The sequence below is a fragment of the Sphaerodactylus townsendi genome, linkage group LG02, assembly GCF_021028975.2.
Source record: "Sphaerodactylus townsendi isolate TG3544 linkage group LG02, MPM_Stown_v2.3, whole genome shotgun sequence".
Classification (NCBI taxonomy): domain Eukaryota; kingdom Metazoa; phylum Chordata; class Lepidosauria; order Squamata; family Sphaerodactylidae; genus Sphaerodactylus; species Sphaerodactylus townsendi.
Window position 1 is genome coordinate 112,541,829 of NC_059426.1, and position 23,066 is coordinate 112,564,894.

Here is a 23,066-nt window from a genome sequence, read left to right on the forward strand (position 1 = left end):
ACATTTTGAAAGCATTTTGAAAATGTTTTCCAAAAATTATTTCTGCTGTGTGGCATGGCCCATTGCTGTGTTCAGATTTGTGAGTTGGGGCATGTTCTATAATGTGATGGTGACTTTGAAACGACCTGGTGGAAAAAATCATTGTTTGGTCACGGTGGGGGAGGGTGGCCGCCCATGGGGGGGCATCAAACTCAGGTTTTGCCCAGGGCTCCAATTTGCGTCGGTATGCCTCTGCATTCTGGTGCAGTTATATCTGAGGAGGAGGAAAAGCATGTGCATGGCAGTGTCTAGCTTTGCTTTACTAGTCTGGTGTTGTGCAGATTGCACGGAAGAACTGATGCCTGGCTTTGTTCAGAGGCAGCTGGGTCATGGCATGGCCTCTGAGGAAGAGCTAGGGGGAATTTGGCTTCATCCTGGGCCGCTCTGTGCTCAGTGTAGATGAGCAGGAAGGGCATAAACAAAGTGGTACTCCGCTTTGCCTATGCAGCACAATGATTGAGCTGACTGGCAAGCCAGGGCCCAGTGGCACGTCATTGTCCTGTATCAGCCTATGTCTAGAGCAGGGGTCCCCAAACTACGGCCCGGAGGCCAAATGTGGCCCCCTGAAGGCATTTATCCGGCCCGCCAGGCATGGCGGCGATGGCTCCATTCATGTGCAGTGGGGGCTCGAGGGAGAGGAGGAACCGGCCCCAACGGCTGTTGATTGCAATTACATGATGGCACCCCCAAATCTCCATGAATTTTCTGACCCAGAGTTGGAAACCTTACATGTGGCAATGCCTGCTCCGCCCTTCCCTTCCCTCTCGGCTACTCCATGTGTTGCTCTCAGGCTTTCTGTTCTGCCTCACTCCCATTGGCATCAGCTAGGCTGGTGAATCGCTCGCTGGCTGCTAGGGAGGAAAGAACCCAGGAAGATACCTGATCCTGGGTTAGATGGAATGTTTCATTGGGAAAGTTCTGCTTTTTTTTACAGGGGAAGGTATTCCACAGCCTCCCCAACAATATTTGGGGCCCACTCTGTACTTGACATACTTTGGTCACTGTTCTAAAAATAGACCATGACAGAAAGGCTGAAAGGTGAAATCAAACATTTTACAATCATTTGTGCATAGGAATTTGTTCATAGTTTTTTTAGTCCGGCCCTCCAACAGTCTGAAGGACAGTGAACTGGCCCCCTGTTTAAAAAGTTTGGGGACCCCTGGTCTAGAGTCTACATTGGAAAAATTGATCTGCTTGCTTTCTTGAAATCTGTGCTGACTACCAGTAATTCAGTTATAAGGCAGTATTGAAACCACTCATGGAATGAGGTTGGATTCTGAAGCAAAGCAAAATGAGCCTAGAGTAGACTGAGATATTCTTGTTACCTTAATGAAAGGAGATGTCTGTTTGTCCATGGCACACATAACTCATCAGAAAATGAAACTTGAAGCCTACAAATTGGCCAGAAGCTTCAAGATGATCAAGGGAGTTGCAGTACTAGCCATGAGGGGACTCTGAACATCCTGGGTGGCCCATATTATCTTGAGAAACAACCAACACCCATGCTATTCAGTGGAAGGGAAGGTGCTCTGTGGCAGGCTTAACTCATCAGAAATTGCAGCTAGGAATCTCAACATTGGCCACCAGCTTCAGGGTGATTGTGGAAGTTGCTGTACCTAACAAAACGGGTATCAGAAACTCCTACTCAAATTAGATCCAGTAGCCCCTCACCCCCAATGCTATTTGCAGTCGAACCTAAAATTGCCTGTTTAACTCATCATTGTACAGTGGTTAGAATGTTGAAGTAAGATCAAGGATTTCCATGTTTGAATTACCCACCATGCCATAGTTTGCAGGCTGACCTTAGACCAGTTGTATTCTTGTGACCTAACCTACCTCTCAGGGTTGTTGTGAGGATGAAACAGAAAATGAGAACCAAGTAAGCTGCTTTGGGTACCTGTTGGTGAAGAAACCATGGAAAGATATTTGTTATAAATCTAAATTGGGGTACTGTTCACAGCTACAACAGAAAAAGCATGATTGCTTCTGCCATTGCTTCATCTGGTATTCCTGCAGCTCTTTTGGCAGGAGGCAGAACTGCTCATTCAATATTCAAACTACTGTTAAATATTGCAAATGGTGCTGGTGGCCTCACCTTTAATTTAGAATAAAAGGAAGACTTTTGCAGACAACATGGAAAGGGGAAAAACGTATTAACTGTCAATGCTCAATAGTCTAAATAGTCTTCACCCAGAACTCTTCCTAAATGTAGAAACTTTCGTTGTCTCAAAGAAAAAAGAGAGCAGATTAGATATAGTAGGAATACCTTGCAAACTGTGTTTGTATATTTTGAGAATAAGTGGGGAGTGAAAAAGGAGCATGAAGCTCAACAGCTTGTGAAAATTTAGAATAAACGTAATAACCCTACATATAGAACAGGATCTTACGTCCTATGTATTCCAGCATAGGACTTTTCAGATTCTATCAGTATATAAAAGAATAGTGAGAGACGGCGATTTATAAAATTTGGGAGTGGTTTATAAATCAGAGAATTAAATTAAAGGATAATTCCCCAAATAAAAAGGAACACTATGCATTATTTTAAGAGGTAAGGTATGAACATAATGGCTTGGATCAATGGTTTTCCATGGGTCTTTGTTCAAATAGTGCAAGGAATCATGGTCCGTGCTGGAGACTATTTAGTGTACAGAACTTGTTCATAGGATCCAAGCCAATATTTCTCCCAGAGACACATATGAAAGGGTCAAGAGAAATACACAGAATCTCTGTGACTTAAGTCAAGTGTATATAGCATCAACTGAAAGGAAAAAACAAAGTGTGGCAATTAGTATTAGGAACAAAGAATTCCAAAATGAAACAGATACATTATGGAGAATGTGTTAAGGGCAAATATATACATATATATGTTTATAGAGCAATGGTTCTCAACCTGTGGGTTGCGACCCCTTTGGGGGTCGAACGACCCTTTCACAGGGGTTGCCTGAGACACTCTGCATCAGTGTTCTCCATCTGTAAAATGGATAAATATTAGGGTTGGGGGTCACAACATGAGGAACTATGTTAAAGGGTTGTGGCATTAGGAAGGTTGAGAACCACTGTTATAGAGGCACACAGATGCCCAGCGTAAAAGCTCTTTTGGAGGTTTCATATGCTTGTAATTTTTACTTAAACCTCACTCCAAAAAGGGGAACTGTTCCTAACAATGTTTGTTCCAAGATAAAAAGCTGAGTGTAAGATTTTGAAATACATGTTGATAGGAAGTATCAGTGTATAAAACAGTGGAATAGCAGCCCAGACTGCTTGCATATGATTGCTGCCATAGTCTCCTCAGGTATCTGAGTTGAAGTGTTATCAGTAGAACTAAAGTAATCAGAACAAGGAGGAGTCTTTAAGTGTGGGTTGTCTGTTGTTTGTATTGCATGGAGGCCATTTAAAACAGAGTCTGCTTGTGCTGCCCTATGCTTGCTGCTGCTGTAATTTGTAGACCAGTTTTCCACAAGACTTTTCTGTTGGATGTGGGGAGTTTCTGTACCAGAACAGCCTGTTCTTCTTTCAAGTGTGGTAGGGTTTTTTACCTTAAAGGCATGCAGACTGGACCAAAGACAAAAGTTTGCAGGCAAAGGTTTCTAATGAAAATGGGTGGTTACGTTCTCCAGGAGAACATGGTAAAGTTTTTAATTCCCTGTAGGAAAGGTGCTAGAGACGTTCAGAAAACTGGTGAAGTGAGATTCTAAAGGTGTAATGTTATAGCAAAAACAAAAATCGGTGCTTCAAAAGAAACTTTCAAACTTCTTGAAAAGCAGTAGTCCATTGTTAAACAACAATACGTTAGCCTTTCTGTGTCCAAAAACTTCATAGTTTTGGCTGCTACAACTCTACTGATAGCTCTACATCTCTTGGTGGGGAGAGGCTGAGGTGGGCTGTTGCTCTACCTGCTGTTTTAAATGAGAAAAACTCTTTCAAAAGTCAGGGAGAAGTTTATTTCCCCCCTAGCAATCACTGTCTAGGGATGCCCACTTGTTATTTGAAAGCCAGTGCTTTCAAAATAGGCTAATCAGACATGTTGCTCTTCTGCAGATCCTTTTATTCCAACCCCTTCCTTGCTTCTTTCAGCCTAGACATCAGGATTTTGTCAGAGCCATGTCTTCCATTTCTCTATTGCAGCAGCATTCACTCTGCCACTTCACATTGATGTCCTATAATATCTTCCCATCTGCCCCATCTTCCCAAGAAGTTCAGGGGCTTTGCTCTGAGAATATTGTATCTCATTGTGGCCTGAAGCCATAGTACATTGTCTTGGAGGCCTGTGGGGTTAAAAAAAAGGTGAATAACACCTTTTATAAATCAATAAGTGGTATCATTTGGGCTTTCAAAATACTGTATGGTAATACATTCCATCTTTTGAGCTTGCAAACAGCTTTGAGGCAAAAAGACATTTGTTCACAGAATTTCAACATTCTTAGAACTGAACCTTACATGTGAAACATGATGCAAGACAAACGGTAGTCTAAAACCACAAATGCAGAAGAAAAACTAGTTTGTATCATTTTGGGAGTATGTGGTTATGGCTTGTAACATCATAAAGACATTGGATTAAAACTCAGTGTTGGTGAAAGACTCTTGTAATATACAGAGTAAGTAAATAACCCATTGTTTTATCCTCCAGCTGCTGTTGCTACAATACTATTTTCTTCAAAGTACTTGAATGTGTGCAAGAAGCAAAGGTCAGGTAGTCAATTTCAGAGCAAGCTTGCTTTAGATTCCTGTTTGTTCATATCAAGTTCACAAGAGTGTTTTAATACGCAGAGCCTTTGTTAAGTAGTTACAGCAAGATCGCCTGATGTATTGTGAAGGGTCAGTTTTTTTAATTTTGAAAATGAAAGGTAAAAAATGGCCTTGCTTGCTTTTTGAGGAATTTTGATCAGCACAGGCCAACTGGGTGGCAAATACTGAGAGTAATTGGTGACAGCAAAACCTATCTGAAGGGTGAGGCACTCTAGACTTCATGAAACAAGATGGATCTTGGACAAACATTTATTTATTGTAATAGTTTATTATGTGTTATGGAAATCAATTGCAATTACAGTGCTGTTTTGAACCAACTGAGGAGGCTTGTTTTTAGATAGAGTTTAGGTACAATTATCATAAGGGTGGAAGAATATGTTCTGCTGATTATCTGTGAGAATGTTGTGTTATGGCTTAATATCAACCTAAGACAACCAGAATGCTTAGCCAGTCCCACTGCTAAAGAATAATCACAATACTCAGAAAACCATTGGGGAACATTTTAATCTTTCAGGACATCGTATTGCTGACCCAACAGTGGCATTCCTTTTACAAAGCAGCTTCAAGGGGAAATTGCCAAATGAGATCATTGAACTGGAATTTATTAACACGTTCAGAATAATGGACTGAATAGGGCTGAACAGGTGCATAGGGTTTCCACATTTGTGCATATCTCCTTGTTTTGATCAAGCTGATTAATTTTTTTCATTATACCTCTATATCCTGAATCCAAATACTCTTCCTTGTGACAGCCCTCCCACCTTCTTAGAATGATGGATCTTTATTCTCTTTCATATGTGACAGTTTTGGCTCACAGAAGTTTATAATCTACAAACTTTGTTGGCCAGTAAGGTACAATAGACTGAAATCCTGCTTCTGTTGCATAGATTTTTATGGAAATACTGAACCAATCTATTCTAACCTGTTGGTTTTGTAGGATACAGATTCTCTAGTGGGCTTTAAATTTTTCCACTGAAACTGCACTTAAGGCAGCCATGCCACTTCTACCCCATTCATCTCACCCTAATTTACAGATTGACCTTCTCCTTGGCTGCTGTGTAGCTCTTGTGGAATCGGATAATTACTGCATGAGCCAAGACATGTGGACCAATTAACAAGGGGCCCCGTGAGCTGTGACTGCCTCTCATCTTTCACTTGAGCAGCCAAGATAAAAGAGGGAAAGGGACATTGCGTACCACAACCTGGCAACCTTCCCTAGAAGTTGGTCCCTGTCTAGCCTTTGATGGAATTTACATAGTGAGGTTGATCAGAAAAACTAGGTTAGTTGCTTCATTGGGCCTCATCAGAGTCAGACCTATTGCCTGCAGAACGTATACCTTTGAGTGTTTGAAAATTGCCTTTCCTTCATTCTTGAGACAGCCATGTCGTGTCCTATGAATGAAGGGAAGAAAAAAGGATGTGGCACCCACCAGGGTCAAACTTTGGAACCGACCATCGTATTAGTTAAAGCATTGAGTAATTTTCTTCTGCTTAAGTAGGAATAAATGCTGGACAAGGAGCATTGGTGGATTTACACAACATCTGATAGCTGATGCAGAAAGTTAAAGGAAGCATTCAGTAGTTGTCTATAATTAGCCCTAGGTTTGATTCTGTGGGCAGCCTGAAACTAGTTAACTTCCTATGTTATTTTGGCTTTTACCAAAAATGAGGATCTAAAGGAATTGCTGTAGATAATTTCCCTTTATCTGTATACTTTTTAGGTTTTAGTGAGCCCAACATGGCTTCCTCATCCAGAATCCAAAGTCTGGGGCCACGGCCTGGTTTTTCTACCTTGCACCGCTTGCGGAAGAAACGAAAAGCCCAACGGCTGAAGGACCCACTTGATGAACTCTTGCTGAAGATGTTGACAGCCCAGAGGGAAATGGAGGAACGCTTTCTTCAGATGGAAGAAAGGCGACTGCAACGAGACCTGGAGGTGGAGGAACGGCAGATACAACTGGAGCAGCGACGCTTTGAACTGGAACGAGACCATGAGTTCCGCATGTTCAGTGTCTTTGCTCAGATGCTCAGCATCTTAAAACAGAACAATAGTGGCTCCTCTTCAAGTGGGCTTCCCCAAGGAATGGACTTTAGCCACGCCTTTTCTGGCACTTCAGGAGGCCCACAGGAAATAAGGACCACACAATTAGGGCAGTCAACCAACAAGTACAGTTTCTATAACCGTCGTGATTTTCAAAGCAGCCCGTACCTTTCTGTCCGAGGCAACATTGCCAGCATCTTCCATGGATCAACAGAAGAAGGATACAGGGCCTATCATGATGACAAGTATGATGAAGACAAAAATCCCAATGTGAGTGAAAGTCTTCTTGTATCAGTTTTTTTAAAATTACAATTTTAAAAATAATTATTTGCTCAATGACATTGTGTACTATTATAAGCATAACCCCCCCCACACACACACACACACACAAAACCTCCTGCTCCTAGGAGCTTGCCATCTAATGTTAGATTGCAGATAGATAATGCAGGGAACAGAGCAGCAAAGCTAACAAGGAACAAATGTAAACAAATACAGTGGTACATGCTTAGACTTCATTTCTCTTCAAGGTAAGATTTAAAATTGTGGCCTGCGATACACTTAGGAATAAGCCTCATTGAACTCAGTGGGATTAGTGAACGTAATTAATCTGCACATGGTAAAACCAAACACTTACAGAAAAGGAGGGTTTAGAGAGAGGAAAAGTTACAAAAGGAAGAAATGATGCAAGTAAATGATGTGTTTGAAAGGCAATGACTGAACTATGTTGTTGTCTCTAAGATGTGAAGATACATATAAACTAATCTGAAATTAACACTGAAAAACAAAACTTCGATACATGACTGTACATGAATAATATGGAATATAATTGACTGAAGAACACACATTTGGCTATGCAAATGACAGCTGAGGTCTCTCACATAATTATGTAACAGTAAACAACTGATATGTGTACTATGTATTTAACACTAGCTGGTATGTCAAAAACTGTCATACGAAAACTAAATCCCACAAAAATGAGTGTTGTGTAATGCTTGCTGAATGAACTAAAGGATTATATAAAGCACTGGGTGGTGAGCTCTTTGGAAAAGTGACTTTAAAAAATCAAATAATTGGATCGTCATTTCTCTGATCCGTGTAGATTGGACTATATTGATCCTTTTTTATGGCAGAAGGATCCAGGATTTTTTTTCTTAACAAGACTTTTCTGTTTGTCTCCATTTCAAGGGCATCATAAATTTTGGTACTAGTGAAAACAAACTTTGCTTTGATCTGCTGTCCAAGCGGGTAAGTGTTGTTCTAAATGCAGCATATGTCCCTTCCTTTCTAGGTAGAGCTGGCCACCATTAAGGTTGTTTCCTATGTAAAAATAAAGGAAAACTAGAGACAGCTACTAGTTTTGTTCGCTTTAAATGGAGATTAGGCAATTTCATGGAGGACAGGGTCCATTAACAGGTATTAACCATAACAGTTAAAGGGATCCTCCTTGATCAAAGGTAGTAAGCCTTGAAATATCGTTGCTGTGTGGCAACCCAGGTGAAGGTTTTGTCCTGTTTGTGTCTGGGGCAGCTTCAGTATTTTTTTAAAAGTCATTTTCTATTTCTTATGTACTTGCACAGAGAAATTCAGTTTCCTAAACACTGAGCCCTCATAAACTTATATTGATTTAGGACTTTCACATCTTCTGCTAGGAACTGGGCACATTTCTCTACAGCAGGGGTCCCCAAACTACGGCCCGGGGGCCAAATGTGGCCCCCTGAAGGCATTTATCTGGCCCGCCAGGCATGGCGGCGATGGCTCCATTCATGTGCAGTGGGGGCTCGAGGGAGAGGAGGAACCGGCCCCAACGGCTGTTGATTGCAATTACATGATGGCACCCCCAAATCTCCATGAATTTTCTGACCCAGAGTTGGAAACCTTACATGTGGCAATGCCTGCTCCGCCCTTCCCTTCCCTCTCGGCTACTCCATGTGTTGCTCTCAGGCTTTCTGTTCTGCCTCACTCCCATTGGCATCAGCTAGGCTGGTGAATTGCTCGCTGGCTGCTAGGGAGGAAAGAACCCAGGAAGATACCTGATCCTGGGTTAGATGGAATGCTTCATTGGGAAAGTTCTGCTTTTTTTTACAGGGGAAGGTATTCCACAGCCTCCCCAACAATATTTGGGGCCCACTCTGTACTTGACATACTTTGGTCACTGTTCTAAAAATAGACCATGACAGAAAGGCTGAAAGGTGAAATCAAACATTTTACAATCATTTGTGCATAGGAATTTGTTCATAGTTTTTTTTAGTCCGGCCCTCCAACAGTCTGAAGGACAGTGAACTGGCCCCCTGTTTAAAAAGTTTGGGGACCCCTGCTCTACAGCTTTGGAGGCTTCTGGGTTTCTTCTCTTTCCAGATGGGAAGGAAAAGAAACTTCTCTAGGGACGTGAGTTGTTAACACTTAAACATTACACGTCCCTATTAATGTTAAATGTTACATGTCCCTCTGAAATCTTCCTTTCCCATTCCTTCCCTAATCCTTTATACTCCCTGCTTTGTACCTGTGCCTGCACCATTTGTAGCTGGCAGGAGTTTAGTTCCCCTAGGAGCTGGAAAGGAAAAGAGGAAGGGAAGGACCCAGCAGTGGGCTGAAGCAGGTGCCATAGGAGTTAGATTATGCTTCTAAAGGAATGGGCATCAATTCTAGGATCACAGTAAGCCACTTTCCATCTTCTCTGCTAAGCCAAGAAGTCACTCAGCCATAAAAGAAGTCACATATACATTTATTCTTCTGGTAATATCTTTTTTAATGAAGCATTTTCCTTGAATTTCAATCTTGGTATGCTGAGGCAGTTGGCTCCTTCTGTGTCAGCCCCCTGAAGGAGAAAGGGTAGATTAGCCTAGTTGATCAAGTGTTTGGGAGAAGAAGAATGCACTCTAGCTGGTGAGGGTCTTTAATGGGGGAGTTACAGTTGACTGATGTCATATTACCTTTGCAGACCTGCCTGTGTTGTTTAGCCTAATCCTTATTGCTTCTCATTGCTGGCAGCTGACACAAAGTGACATGAATGTCATTGAGCCCCCACTGCTCCAATACCCTGACTGGAAAGGACATATGTTGTAAGTAGTCTTTGTCTTGTTCTCCTTTTCTCTTTATGTCTGTGGGCCAAACTATATATGACTTTTCATGTGAGTCAGTTCTGGGGTTCTCCCAGCTCAACCCTGATTGTGTCAACCAAATGTTACATGTGAGAAAAAAAAGTTTGCAAGCATGCTGGGATCCAATTCAGATTGAGTACCTAGTACAGAGGAAGAAGAGTCTCTGCTTCCTCCACCTAAAATGTAATGGTTATGGTAGCCACAGGCTGTGGAAAGGCAAATGTGTTGGAAAAGAGCAACAGGTGGTGGTGCTCATGAGAAAACCATGGGCCCAAGTGGTTTCCCGAGGACCAATCCCAGCGCTTTCCTAACAATGCTACATGAGATCCTTTTCAAACTTAGACACTGCTGGCTGAACTCAGGATCTCAGATGGCATGGCTAGAGAGCATGGCCTTTTCCTTTTGCTGTTCTCTGCTGTACGTGTTTGGACTATTGAATGGAAAGAATAGCATGCAAAGCAGTCCAAACTTTATTATTATTTTGCAGCAGCTCATGAGACCTTTATATGGAACAGAGCACACAGGCCCTATCCTATGAAGACAGCTGGCTTCATTTATCATCAGAAAGGCCTGTTTCTTTTGTAAGACTCCAGTTCTTATTTTAAAGTACATGTCAACTGAGAAAAATTGAGAAGAAAATTCTGAATGTATTTCTTCTTCACAGTGAGTGCCATCCTAAGCAGAGGTAGACTCTTGTAAGTCTGTTAAAGTCAGTGCACTTTGAAGGGTGTAACTCTTTTTAGGACTACCCTGTAAATAGTGTTTGTCAAATGTAGCCTTAAGCTTGTGGATTGAAATGATTCAGCGATTATGGAGGAGGACATTCGTTGCATTTTTTAGGTTGTAGGTTTCAGTTGCAGGCAAAACCTGTAAAATCTAAAACAACAATGAATTAGAATATTTTATTGCAACAACTGTGTGAACTATATGATGTCAGTTGGCCCAATAAAACTTATTTAATTATTGCTGTGTAAGCCTTGTTTGTGTTCTTCAGCTTGCGGGAGGAAGTCGCTCGATTTTTGACATATTACTGCAAGGCACCAGCACCTCTGAAAGCCGAAAATGTAGGTCCATTTCCTTTCTGTCCCATCCCCCGTTCTCCCCCCCCCCCCCCGCCATACTGGTACTTACTGTCAGATTTGCTGAGATCCAGTGTGGTGTAATGTCAGACTAGGAACTGGGTGACCGTGGTTCGAATTTCCACTCCTCACAGGGTTGTTGTGAGGATAAAATGGAGGAGAGGGAAGTAATGTAAGATAATTTGGGTACCCATGGGGAAAAAAGATGACTTCATCTGGAGATAGTTACCACTCTTTAAGTTTATTGTGAGCTTTCATGTAAGAGTAAACTAAGCCATTTGATAGGCCCTGATGAGAATCTTATATTTTCAAAGATATTCAGCACTACCACATGGAAAAGATTACAGGGCATGGGGTATTTAATCTTTCCTCCAAGTTATCTTTAACATTAGAAATCCTCAGCCACTTATCCCTCTGGAACAGCAATCCCTCTGGAATAGCAACTAGCTTGGTCTTTATCCTGTGTGTAGTTAAGCAAAGACATTTAGTTGTTTAATTGGGGGAAATGATTAACTTCCCCTCCTCCAGTGACCTTCTTTGATTTTCAGAATTGAAGTATAGGATCCTAATCACAGATTTGCCCTGGCATATCTAGCTAAACATTGAGAAAAAACTAATGTAAAAACCAGAATGATGTTTTGATTATATGCAGACCCTAAGTTGTTCCTTACATATCGATTTCTACTATATAAAAACTCCAAGATCCCTGGTCACCACAGTCACAGTCCAAATCAGTCCCCTGAGGAATCTGCAAAATGTGTTCCTAGCAGCTGCTCTGTGACTGAATGAATGAGAATCAGGTTAAAGGAACTGAGACCCAACGGGAGCTGTGTGATGGGAGGGGCTCGTGTAATTTGGCCTGTAATATTTGCTTGATGAATTGGTGAATGAACTAACAGGACTTAACTTTGAGATGGGCTTCTGGAATTCTGTGTTATGGTGGATCAGATTTTACAGACAGTTTATATATTACTTTGTTTTCTTGCTTTATTTAATTTAATTTTTAAAATGTAGATGATGCCTCTTTAGACACCTGCTTGAGGTGGCTTACAAAGTAAATCAATACCATAAGATCATAAAAATAGCATATATTTTAATTTATGCTTATTCTTTAATTTTAATTTAATCTCATTCTAAACTGTTTTGGGAATTGTCAGCTGGGAAGTAGAGTTTTAAAAAAGATCTAAGTGATACACATTTTACTGACTTGTCATGAAATATTTTATGTTTACCCATGTCAAAATAATAGATGAAGTTTGATGAATAAGATAATGCTAGCTAACTTGTTCCCTGAAAGGAATATATCACCTTTTCCCACCTTTCTGATGGTTAAAGTACCTTAACTAATATCACAGTGGTACTTTCTCTTCCAGATAGGGGCTCTCTGCTGTTGAGTCATAACCTTGATCAATAGTACTTACCCAATCAAATCTTTGTCCTTTGCTAAGGTGCATGGTATTTTGAATTTATAAGTGGAACAATTCTTTGATGCTTTGAAGAAATGGATGGGAATAGATTTCCATCCTCAGTGCCAGATATATGGTGAATACTCTTTTGTGATGGAGTAATATTTATCCCACAATCTCTTCTGCAGGTAATTGTACAGAATGGCTGTGGCTCTCTGTTTTCTGCTATAGCTACAGTTCTCTGTGATCCTGGGGGTAAGTGTGACTGACAACATTTTAAAACTATTAAAAACATAGAATGAGAACAATTTAAAACAATAGGAATAACTCAATCACTCATGCGGGGAAAACAATGATGTTGCTAATGCTTGTTTTTGCCATGTTCTCTTCTTAAACACATTTGAATGCTGATTTATAAGGTGCATAGAAGATTTGTGAGGGGATTTCCAGATTTATTTAACATTAAAAAGCAACTTAGGGGAGGTCATCTGATCAGAGCTGCAGTACATGAGGGGTGTAACCCTTAGCTTGCCCTCCCACTGTTGCTCTAAATTGCAATAGAATCTCCACCCCTCATACAATATCATCTTGGGGTTGATTTTTCTCAGGTAACCTGAGAGAACGTGCTAAGCTCATGATCCAAATCTACGCTATCCCTTGCATCAGGAGATTTGTCCAAGCGTCTCCAGTCTACTGTGTAGCTAGCTGTATCTTGTGCTTATACACTGTTAGCTAAGCCTGCCTCTGGCCAGTGGAATCACTTTCCTCCCTCATTGGTGCTGAATCACCAGTGTTTACCTTTCTGCTTATAGAAGTATTCTGTGTCAACACTTTCATGTGCTAATGACAAAAACATGTAGATGTCATTGTATTGTTCAAACAGGTGTAGAGGGATCATGGTTTACCTCAGCTGTGCTACTGTATTGAATGAAAGAACAAACATCCCATTTTCATTTCTGCTAACAAAATCTATAAAGTTAAAGTTTGTTTTTTTTTTACAAAATTTGGTTATCACAGGCTAACTGACCATTTAACTTACAAGGAAATTTCCACTGCCCCAGATGGCCACAAGAAAAGCCAGACCCTAGCAGCTCCACCACTGACTTTGACCCGACTCATAGGCAGTAGCAATTGGAATCAACTAGCAAATTGTCTTCTTGTGCAGCGCTGGTTGTTTGCTGAATGCAGTAATTGGTGAGCAAATGCCAGTGTTGGCGCTGCTGAGCTGAGCAGCCCTGCCGTGATGGCTTATAGCCGTGGTGGCAAACCTTTGGCACTCCAGATGTTATGGACTACAATTCCCATCAGCCCCTGCCAGGGTGGCCAATTGCCAGCATGGCCAATTGTGGGCAGGGGCTGATGGGAATTGTAGTCCATAACATCTGGAGTGCCAAAGGTTCGCCACAACTGGCTTATAGTGTGGCAGGGACCGCTTAGCTTGGCTTGCTCCATTTTCACTTTGCTCTTGTGGAGCATACTTGATTGGGAAGCACTGGGAAAGAGTCAAAGGGTTCTTCCACAGTCTTTGTCAGCAGAAGGTACTGATGGTCATAGATCTTCCCCATGCTCCTCCCCCATCTTTCTGATAGTGGGAAAGTTTACTCCAATGGTTGTGAGATCCATGTGGGTTAACAGCCAGGGTTGGGAAGTGAAAAAGGAGTGAAATGGCCCAGATTTCTTTTGTCAGGGCAGCTATGCAGACAGAAGAGGAAAAAAAGAAGTGATTTTGCCCCCTTCCCCCTCTCCACTGGCAGCCTGCATGGCTATTTGTCCACATTTTTTATTTTATTATATTTAATACCCCTCTCTCTCCAGCCTAAGGCAGACTCAGGGCAGCTTACATACATAATTCCAGACCATCAATCATAAAAACAAATGATAATATATAAATAATATATAAATAAAACTGTAAAATAAAACAGTCCATAAAGATGGCGGCTGAAATAGATGTCCTAAGGACTCTTAGGCAGTCTAGATTCTAAAATCAGCCCTATTCTATTAAACATTCCATCCTAACTATTAGGATGGAGAGGAGGTAGAGACAAAACTCTGGAGGCCAGCAGGATGTATCAGACCCATGGCTGCCTCAACCAAAGGCCTGGCAGAACATTGCTATCTTACAGGCCCTGCAGAATTGATTGAGTTCCTACTGGGCCTTGACATCAGCTGGTAAGAAGTTCCACCAGGCTGGAGCCAGGGCTGAAAAAGCCCTGGCTCTGGTTGAGACCAGCTGAATGTCCTTGGTGCTGGAGACCACCAAGAGATTACTACTGGAGGAATGAAGGTTCCTTCATGGGAAGTATGGGGAGATGGGATTCCAAAAAGTTCCCTGACCATGGGAATAAACTCTCCTGGAATCAACAAGGGAAGCTGGCTGGAAGTGCACATGAAAAACATCTGTGATTTTAGCGCTAATGGAGCACAGGGTCCAACCTGATATCCATATAGAGGGTTCCATCATTTCAATTTAGGTACTTAAATTAGTTTTTTTTAAATCCCCTTCACCTTTATGATTTTGTTACTAAAATTTGTTGACTCTACAGTATAAGGTTTGGACTGTTTTGGATGTTCTCAAGAAGTAGCAAAAGTTAATGACACGCACTGTTTCTCAGGTGGATTTCTGGGTCAAATCAAATGTAGAGAGACATGTTTCCCTGATACAGGGATAAACTATTCATCTCTTTGTGACATTATAACCATCGCTCCTCCTCTGAAAGGGATGGGGAAGCAGCAGTTGAGGAGGTGCAAGTCACGTTCATATTTCTGGAGAATGCCCAAAGTGGCCTGTGAAGTAGGCAGTTCCATTATTACTCTAGCTGCTGGAGACGCTGATTGAACCAAACTGGTGTGTATGTTCATGAAGGTGTTTCTTTGGACTTCCCTGATTCTTTTGCCCTTCTCTTATTCCTTGCTTAATATTGGTAATGTGGGTAAGATAGTCAACTGATATAAAAATGGTCTGCAGTCCTATGTTAATGTAGAACAATGTCTATGTACTGCCTTCCTAGGGGTGAAAGTGAGGTTAAACATACACCAGAAAGCCAGATTATGGAGGAAATGTAGACTCTGTAGTGGGTTTTTCAGACAAGTACAAAGGAACGTTAAATTGAGACCCTGACCTCAGTTGTGTTGCCATAGTAACCTATTTCAGAAAGATAGACTGCAAATGTGGGATAATTGGCTTTACTATTTCATTTCAGAAGCCTTCCTGATTGCTACCCCATTCTATGGAGGTATCACCGACAATGTGTTTCTCTATGCGAATGTCAAGCTGGTCTACGCCTATTTAGACAGTCAGGTAAGCCAGGGTGTGGCATCGTACCACATTTCATTGTTTGAAATAAGTGATATTCATGAAATGTCCTGTGATACAAGCTGACAGTTCATATGTAGTAACTTCAAAGTCAGTGGTAGTTGGGATTCAACAGTGGGTCTACACTTGAGATTATTGTTAGTGGGCTGCCAAAATGCTAACAAAGAAGTTTATTTATTGACCATCTGTGGCGAGAGAACACATGTAACCTAGGCATGTGTCAGTATGAATGTAGTTCGCTTTGCACTCCAAGCCCAAATGCAGTCTGAACTAGCCCAAGGGGAAGGAAGAAAACCCTCTTTCTGTCATCTTTCACTTATAATCTAATGGAGCAGCTGTCTTAGGCTCTGAGGAGCAGGGAGACAGGGTAATTAGGTGAGTTCTCTGACTAGATTAAGTGAGGGAATGGTTGCTTCAGTGTCTTAGGCATGCTTGTAGATAAGGCAGAGGAAAGATATCCAGGTATGGAGGGGATGCACTTAGTTACACTCTTAGTCTCTAACCCATGTGGCTTTGGTTGGTAATTCCAAATAGTGTAAATTAATTCAGTTAGAGGTGAGAGAGAACTTTCTTCATGGAATGCTAATGCAGCTGTTTCTCTCAGTGGCTGAAAGGCACATTGATTATTTGCAGAAAGGCCTTGAAGGCCCAGTTTTAGGCTTCTCCTGGAGAAGACCCTAGACTCCAGTTATGGCAACATTTAGGTGTCTTTCTATTCAGGGCTGGTCTCCATGTGCAGCAGAAAAACATGGTAGAATTTTGATAGTTGAATGGATTGTACCATTTCAGACACCTTGAATGTTCTTCTTTTGTATTCATAAGACCACGGTTGAACCTTCAGCAAAAGGTGAACCTCCAGTCTGAGTGAATGACTGCTCAGTTCATTACAGTTCTTGGTTATTGTAATCTTTCTGCTCTCTGCAGTGAACATTGCTTTTTTTCCTAATGATTTTGAAAGTTACTGCTTTACTTTCTGTCTTTTGGTGTGTTTCAGGTGTCTGGCACAAACACGCGTCCCTTCCAGCTTACTGTAGACAAGCTAAAGAAGGCTTTGCAGGATGCACAGTCAGAGGTGATTTGGGCTTGTTCTAAGGCATGACATGTCATAATGCAGAAAGTGGATTACTAAGGTAGAAAACAGTGCTGTAAACAAAAATGATGTATACAATATGCATTGAAATAGATTTCTTTCACAGTCCTGTTCCTTGGATATAGTTGTCCAAATATTGGGCGTGGATGCAATCTGATGGATGTTGTTTAGTGCAATTTAAAAGCTTTGGATACAGCCTTGAATTTATTTTTTTTATTTATTTATTTTTTCAATTTATATACCGCCCGATCCCCAACTACCCCAATATGCGGTAGTCTTGGTGTGGTTGAATGGAGGAAAAGCCATGTAAGCCATGTAAGCTGCTCAGACGTCATTGGACAAATTACAGATTTCCCCCCTAAGAGTTTTGCCCTGAGAGTGGTGTGGATGTTCCCTCACCTGGGAAATACTTCCTTCATATGTTAAACTGATAAGCTATCATCTGAACTTGTAGCTGGAGTAGACTTTTTATAAAGGAACATGACTTTAAAATAATACCTGTTTCAATGCATACTATATATATCATCTTCATTTACAGCAGTGGTTCTCAACCTTCCTAATGCTGCAACCCTTTAATACATGTTGTGGTGACCCCCAACCGTAACATTTATCCATTTTACAGTTGGAAAATACTGATGCAGAGAGTCTTAGGCAACCCCTGTGAAAGGGTCATTTGACCCCCAAAGGGGTCCTGATCCACAGGTTGAGAACCTCTGATTTACAGCATTGTTTTCTACCTTAGCAATCAACTTGCTGCATTATGTTATATCATGTCTTAGACCATTTTTGTTGCTGTTTTCTAATTCTGTAATCCTAGTCCTATTGCATTGTTTATTGGATACCTTCTGCTGTCTAAGCTTTTTAAATATTTGTAATCTACCTTGAGTCTCCATTAAAAAGGTGTGCTATATGTGAAGTAAGTAAATAAAGATAAAATGTTTATGATTGGTTTACCCAATGTGTCATTTAGCTTTAAAAATATTACTGGGGACCCTGACAGAGAAATGGGTCTGTTTAGAGCCATGGTGGTATAGTGGTTAAGAGTGGTGGACTCTAATCTGGAGAACCAGGTTTGATTCCCCGCTCCTCCACATGAAAGCTCCTGTCCCTGTGATTCAGCAGGGAGCTGAGTCTAGTCTGAGAGTCCGCTAAGCAATTTCAGTGTTAGAAGTCCGGTCCGAGGGTTAGAATGCACAGAATCAACAAGTCAGAGGAAGCGTTGTGGCAGTCACATGATTTATTGCATCCAGGCCGGTACACTCTGTGAACCTGCTTCATATGGGGTCTTCCAGCACTTCATCCTGTGAAGACTGTTTCCACCTGCTGCAGAAGGTCCTTTGTTGGAGCTTGCTAGCAGGTGTGTTCTTCTCTGTTTAACTTGCAAAAGCTCCCTGCATCGCTGCCTCTGTTGACATGTGGGCTCAGGTGAGCTAGGTGCATGAGTCTCTGCAGCTGGAGGAGGGCTGGGTGCATGACCTGCTTATGGAGGCACTTCTGGTTCTGAATCCTGACCTTCCTGTGATTCACCTGTAGATCCTGCAGGGGCCCTGGCTGCTCCAAGCCCAGCCCTTGTTGGTTCCCAACTTGGTCTGTGCTTACTGGGCTCTGCTCATCCCCTGAGTGCTTATCACTCTTCAGAGGATGGCCTCTGACACTTGCTGGGTAAACTTGGGCTAGTCAGAATTCTCTCAGAACTTTCTCAACCCCACCTACCACACATGGTATCTGTTTCAGGGAGTGGAAGGGAAGATGACTGTAAGCTGCATTGAGACTCCTGAAGGCAGAGAAAAGTGGGTTATAAAAAACAACTCATTTTTTTCTAATGCAACTCTAAAATATCTGTGTGGCTAAATGATTCCAAACCTATTTCGACCCATTCCTGTTTGAATGATCCAGTTCCTGGGGTGGAGTTACAAGTGATATATAACAGCTATCCACCCTGAAAAAGTTATGTAAAAGGCTTTAGAGCAGGGGTGGGCAATTATTTTTTCCATGGGGCCGCATTTTTAAGAAAAAAGCTTTGAGTTTAGTCAAGCCTGGCAAGTCCTTGTATGTAATGAAGTGGCCAAGCAGATAATCAGGGTTTAAAACAACAACAACAACATCAAACATTTAACTAGTTGTATAGCTGCCCCTCCAAAAAACTGCTCAGGTTGGCTTACAGCAATGAAATACAAAAATATTCCATTATAACACAACTCACATGTAATAAAAATAATATAAATTGTGGTTTTTAAGTTATTTAAATATGATTCCTGGTGCTTGTTAGCTTGCTTCATTTTAAAACACTAATCAATTTGTTTTCTAGGGTGTCAAAGTAAAGGCTTTGATTCTTCTGAACCCACAAAATCCTCTGGGGGACATCTATTCTTTCTCAGAGCTTACCAAGTACTTGGAATTTGCCAAAAGGTATGGCAGTCCTGTGATAGTTTGAATGTCGTCAGTCCAGCTGTCTTATGTTGGCTGCTTGACGCTGAATTTTTTTCTGATAAAAATAATTTATTTTGACCAGTGCAGCAAAGGTGTCAGAGAAAGGTTTTTTTTTATATGAAAATGATTTTTGCTATGTGGAAATTGTCATATATGTCTTTCACTGGGTGTAGATACACTGGGAAGCCACAACTGAGTTACACGTTCAAGTCTATATACATAAGTAGTGAAGTATATATGTGTTCTTGTGTGTGTGAGAGAGACAGTGACTTTCAGCACCATCCAAGCGGTGAGGCAAGTGGCTGTGGTGCTGTGACTGCACTGCCTTGCTGTGCCCAGAGAGGCTTCCTGGCAGCACAGGGAGACTTGCAAAACAAAACAGTCTCCCTGCCACCAAGAAGCCTCTATGAAGCTGAATAGACTTACCCCCCAAAGGGTTGCATAAGCCCAAATTTCCCGGTTCTGGTGTAACCTGGCAAATGGCCAGGAGGAGGAAGCCAACATGGCCACACCCCCAGCCCACCTCTGCTGCACCAGCAGCGGCAGGGGCTCGGGGACACATGTGCAGCATCCCATACCACGGTTCAGCACCGGGGGATGCCAGCAGAAGTTGCATGCTGCCAGTTTTGCCTCTCCATTGGGGTAAGTGCCCCAGAAAGGGCAACACACCAACACAAGGGTGAGCCACTCCCACAAGCCCTTCTCTCTCTCTCTCTCTCTCTCTCTCTCTCTCTCTCTCTCTCACACACACACACACACACACACACACACACACACACCAGCTTTTTGCCACACAATGTTGTATATGTAAAATGTTTAAAATGTCAGCTTCTAATATGTGTATGTTGAAGTAATGAGTTCTGGTACTTGAAATTATAAAATAGGAGATCATTGGCTAGAAAAGAACTGGGATATCTAGTTGCTGGGGGATACTTTAGAATCCTGGGGAAGAATAGGCAGGGCAGGCAGTTAAAATATTGCTAATTAAGTAATGAGAGTTGAAGTAAAAACTGGTGGGGAGGTTAGACAATATACTAGTGAGATTTGAAAAGTAAAGAATCATAAAGTCTAAAGAGTTAAACAGGTAAAGTTTTTAAATGTTTAAAGATATCCTAAAGTGTTACAGTTAGCCTAGAAGTCTGAGGAATGTGTATGAAGAAAATTTGTCTGATAACTTCTGTATCAATTCACTTGCATGGGTATCTAAGAGCCCCATCCGAAGGGAGGGGCAAAAGGTCTTGTGGGAGCAGCACACCCTTCTGCCAGCTGTTTGCCCTCATTGGGGCACTTACCCCAGCAGAGAGGCAAAACTGCCAGCATGCAGTGGTGTAACGCTGTGGCAGGGGTGCAGGGCACATGTGCGCCCCAGGCACAGTTTCCCCTCGCTCCGCCTCTGCCGCATGCAGCCACAACTAGCCTCCCCTGGTGCTGGGATGTGGCGTGGGACACTGTGCCAGCATCCTGGCACCCCTGCTGCCGCCAGCACAACAGGGGAAGCCAGGGGAGGAGCTTCTTCCCAGCCATTTGCCAGGTTATGGCCCGGCAGGAAATTTGGACTGAAGTCTATTCAGCCCATAGAGGCTTCTTGGTGGTGAGGAGGCTGTTTTGGTTTGTAAGCCCCCTGGAACCACTGGGAAGCCTCTCCAGAAGTGGAGGGGTCATGTGGTCGCTGCACTGCAACCACCCACCTCACCCTTTGGATGGGGCTGCCCATCAAGTTTAATGTAAAAATATTCAAATGTACATTACTGTGCTGTTCTTCATAACTGATTTTTTTAAAATAAACTGGTTAAGGGTACTTTCTTAACCTATTAAGGCAGAGTATAAATGAATAAATAACTAATGATTTATGCCCATTTACCAGGAATAAATGTAGAAATAAGTTGTCCTGAAATTGGGACCTCATACTATGCCTAATATAACCGAGACTGTCTGTTTTCTATGAATAATGGGTATTCCAGAGTCAGGCTTAGACTACTGGGTTGCATTATATGTTAGAAAAGAGAGGTCAGCTATGGAGAAAAGGTCTATTCATAATCACTAGTGATGAAAAATTGACTGCAGCACTTAGGTACGAACGTCTATAGTTCTACTTTTGATTTTGGAAGCATTTATCTTTAACTCTTTATTATCAGATTTCTTTCAACCAGAGATCTTAAGCCTTGCAATAAAATTAAAACCAATTAACAATAAAATACATAATATTGCTAGACCATACTATAAAACGTATAAAAGGTTGCTTTTTTACTTTGAACTTTGAATGTTCCTGGCCTGGACTCCACAGTAAGAATTTGCTGACAGAAAGGACTTTTCTCTCCCTTTCTGCAGCCTCAAATATCTCCAAATGCTGCTCCTGGGGAATAGGCAACCCTCAGGGTCAGTGGTAGGGGAGAGTTGGAGGTCTGCAACAGGAGAGGGGAATCAGTGCTAATCACCCTTCCCCTGTCATTAGTGGCAATTTTCCATGAGATCCAACCATGACAATCAAGAATATATTTCTACTCAACTGTAGACTTTTCAATTTTACTTTACTTTAGGCATGAACTACATGTGATTGTAGATGAGATCTACATGCTGTCGGTTTTTGATGATTCTGCCTCTTTTCATAGCGTGCTGGAAATGGACAGGTAAAACCAGCTTTACTTCTTTGGCTACCTGATAGCAAGGGTCACCATAGCTACACAAGGGTATGAAGTGTGATGCAGCACTTACTGCAGCTCTTCAGAGATGGAGCAGTTGCAGCATCTGACTGGGGAGCCCTGCATTCAGATCCCCCCTCAGCCATGAGACTCACAGACTTGTGACCTTGTGCCAGTCAATCTTGCTCAGACATCTACCTCACAGGGTTGTTGGGAGGATAAGATGGAAGTGAGTGAGACACAATATATTCTACCTAGAGTCCTCTAAAGGAAGGCTTTAGAATAACCTTCTTAGCACAAATAGCTGTTTCAAAATACAGAATACTTTGCTGGGTCAGAAGTTGGCAGTTTTTGTTGGATATAATGTTGTGCTTTGCCTTGTTGAGGCTTGTAACTAAAAAAATATTTCTTATGCTCCTCCATTATCATGTTCTGGACCTTCCAAAGGTTGCTTACTAGTTAATTTTTGATAGTTCAATCTATAGCAGAGCAATGCCTTTCTAAGCCTCTTGACTTCAGGGAATTTAGAAGGGTGTAAGGTTTAGGACTGGACCACAAGTCTCATCATAAATCACACTGAAAATGGCCACATTACGGATAGGTTCAGTGTTAAATTGTTTGTATTAGTTTAGCATTTTGTTTGAGATCTTAGAGCATAGTGTTATTTCACTTACTGTATGGTCTGTGGGCTCTTTCTGAGGAATAATGGTGCCCTTTTACTACATGCAATCTGCTCTGAGGAGTTCTAGAATGCTGGCATGATGATCCAGAAATCTCAGCAATTTGTTTCTAACTTCCTTGTATGCATCTCTTTTACATACAGATTACCTGATCCACAGAGGACCCATGTGATGTGGGGAATTAGTAAGGTGTGTACTGTTTTCTTGTGCAGTGTTGGAGTGAATTCAAAGGCCAGGGCTATGTATGAGAGACAACAACACAACGTGATTGGAGCAAAGGGTTTGTTTGCATTGTGCTGATATTATATATATATATATTTGTCCCTAAAGGACTTTGCTATCTCTGGGATTCGTTTTGGAACCCTGTACACGGAGAATCAAGATGTTGCCAATGCCATTGGTTCCTTGTGTTACTTCCATGGGGTCTGTGGGCCTGTCCAGTACAAAATTGCCCAGCTACTCCGAGACAAAGGTGAGACACAGAGTGTCACAGGATCCCAGTATT

The 23,066-nt window shown here is 41.9% G+C and overlaps 1 protein-coding gene across 1 annotated transcript in view; it reads left to right on the forward strand.

Moving 5' to 3' along the window:
* The window catches only part of LOC125427044 (probable inactive 1-aminocyclopropane-1-carboxylate synthase-like protein 2), a 31,387-nt gene that overhangs the window by 2,604 nt on the left and 5,717 nt on the right, over positions 1-23,066 (forward strand). Inside the window, exons 2-12 of the mRNA XM_048486023.1 lie at positions 6,507-7,096; positions 8,012-8,071; positions 9,815-9,885; positions 10,919-10,988; positions 12,598-12,664; positions 15,610-15,707; positions 16,717-16,794; positions 19,121-19,221; positions 21,780-21,869; positions 22,705-22,750; positions 22,892-23,033. Coding sequence (XP_048341980.1) covers positions 6,507-7,096; positions 8,012-8,071; positions 9,815-9,885; positions 10,919-10,988; positions 12,598-12,664; positions 15,610-15,707; positions 16,717-16,794; positions 19,121-19,221; positions 21,780-21,869; positions 22,705-22,750; positions 22,892-23,033 — 1,413 coding nt within the window. The remainder of the gene's footprint in view (positions 1-6,506; positions 7,097-8,011; positions 8,072-9,814; positions 9,886-10,918; positions 10,989-12,597; positions 12,665-15,609; positions 15,708-16,716; positions 16,795-19,120; positions 19,222-21,779; positions 21,870-22,704; positions 22,751-22,891; positions 23,034-23,066) is intronic.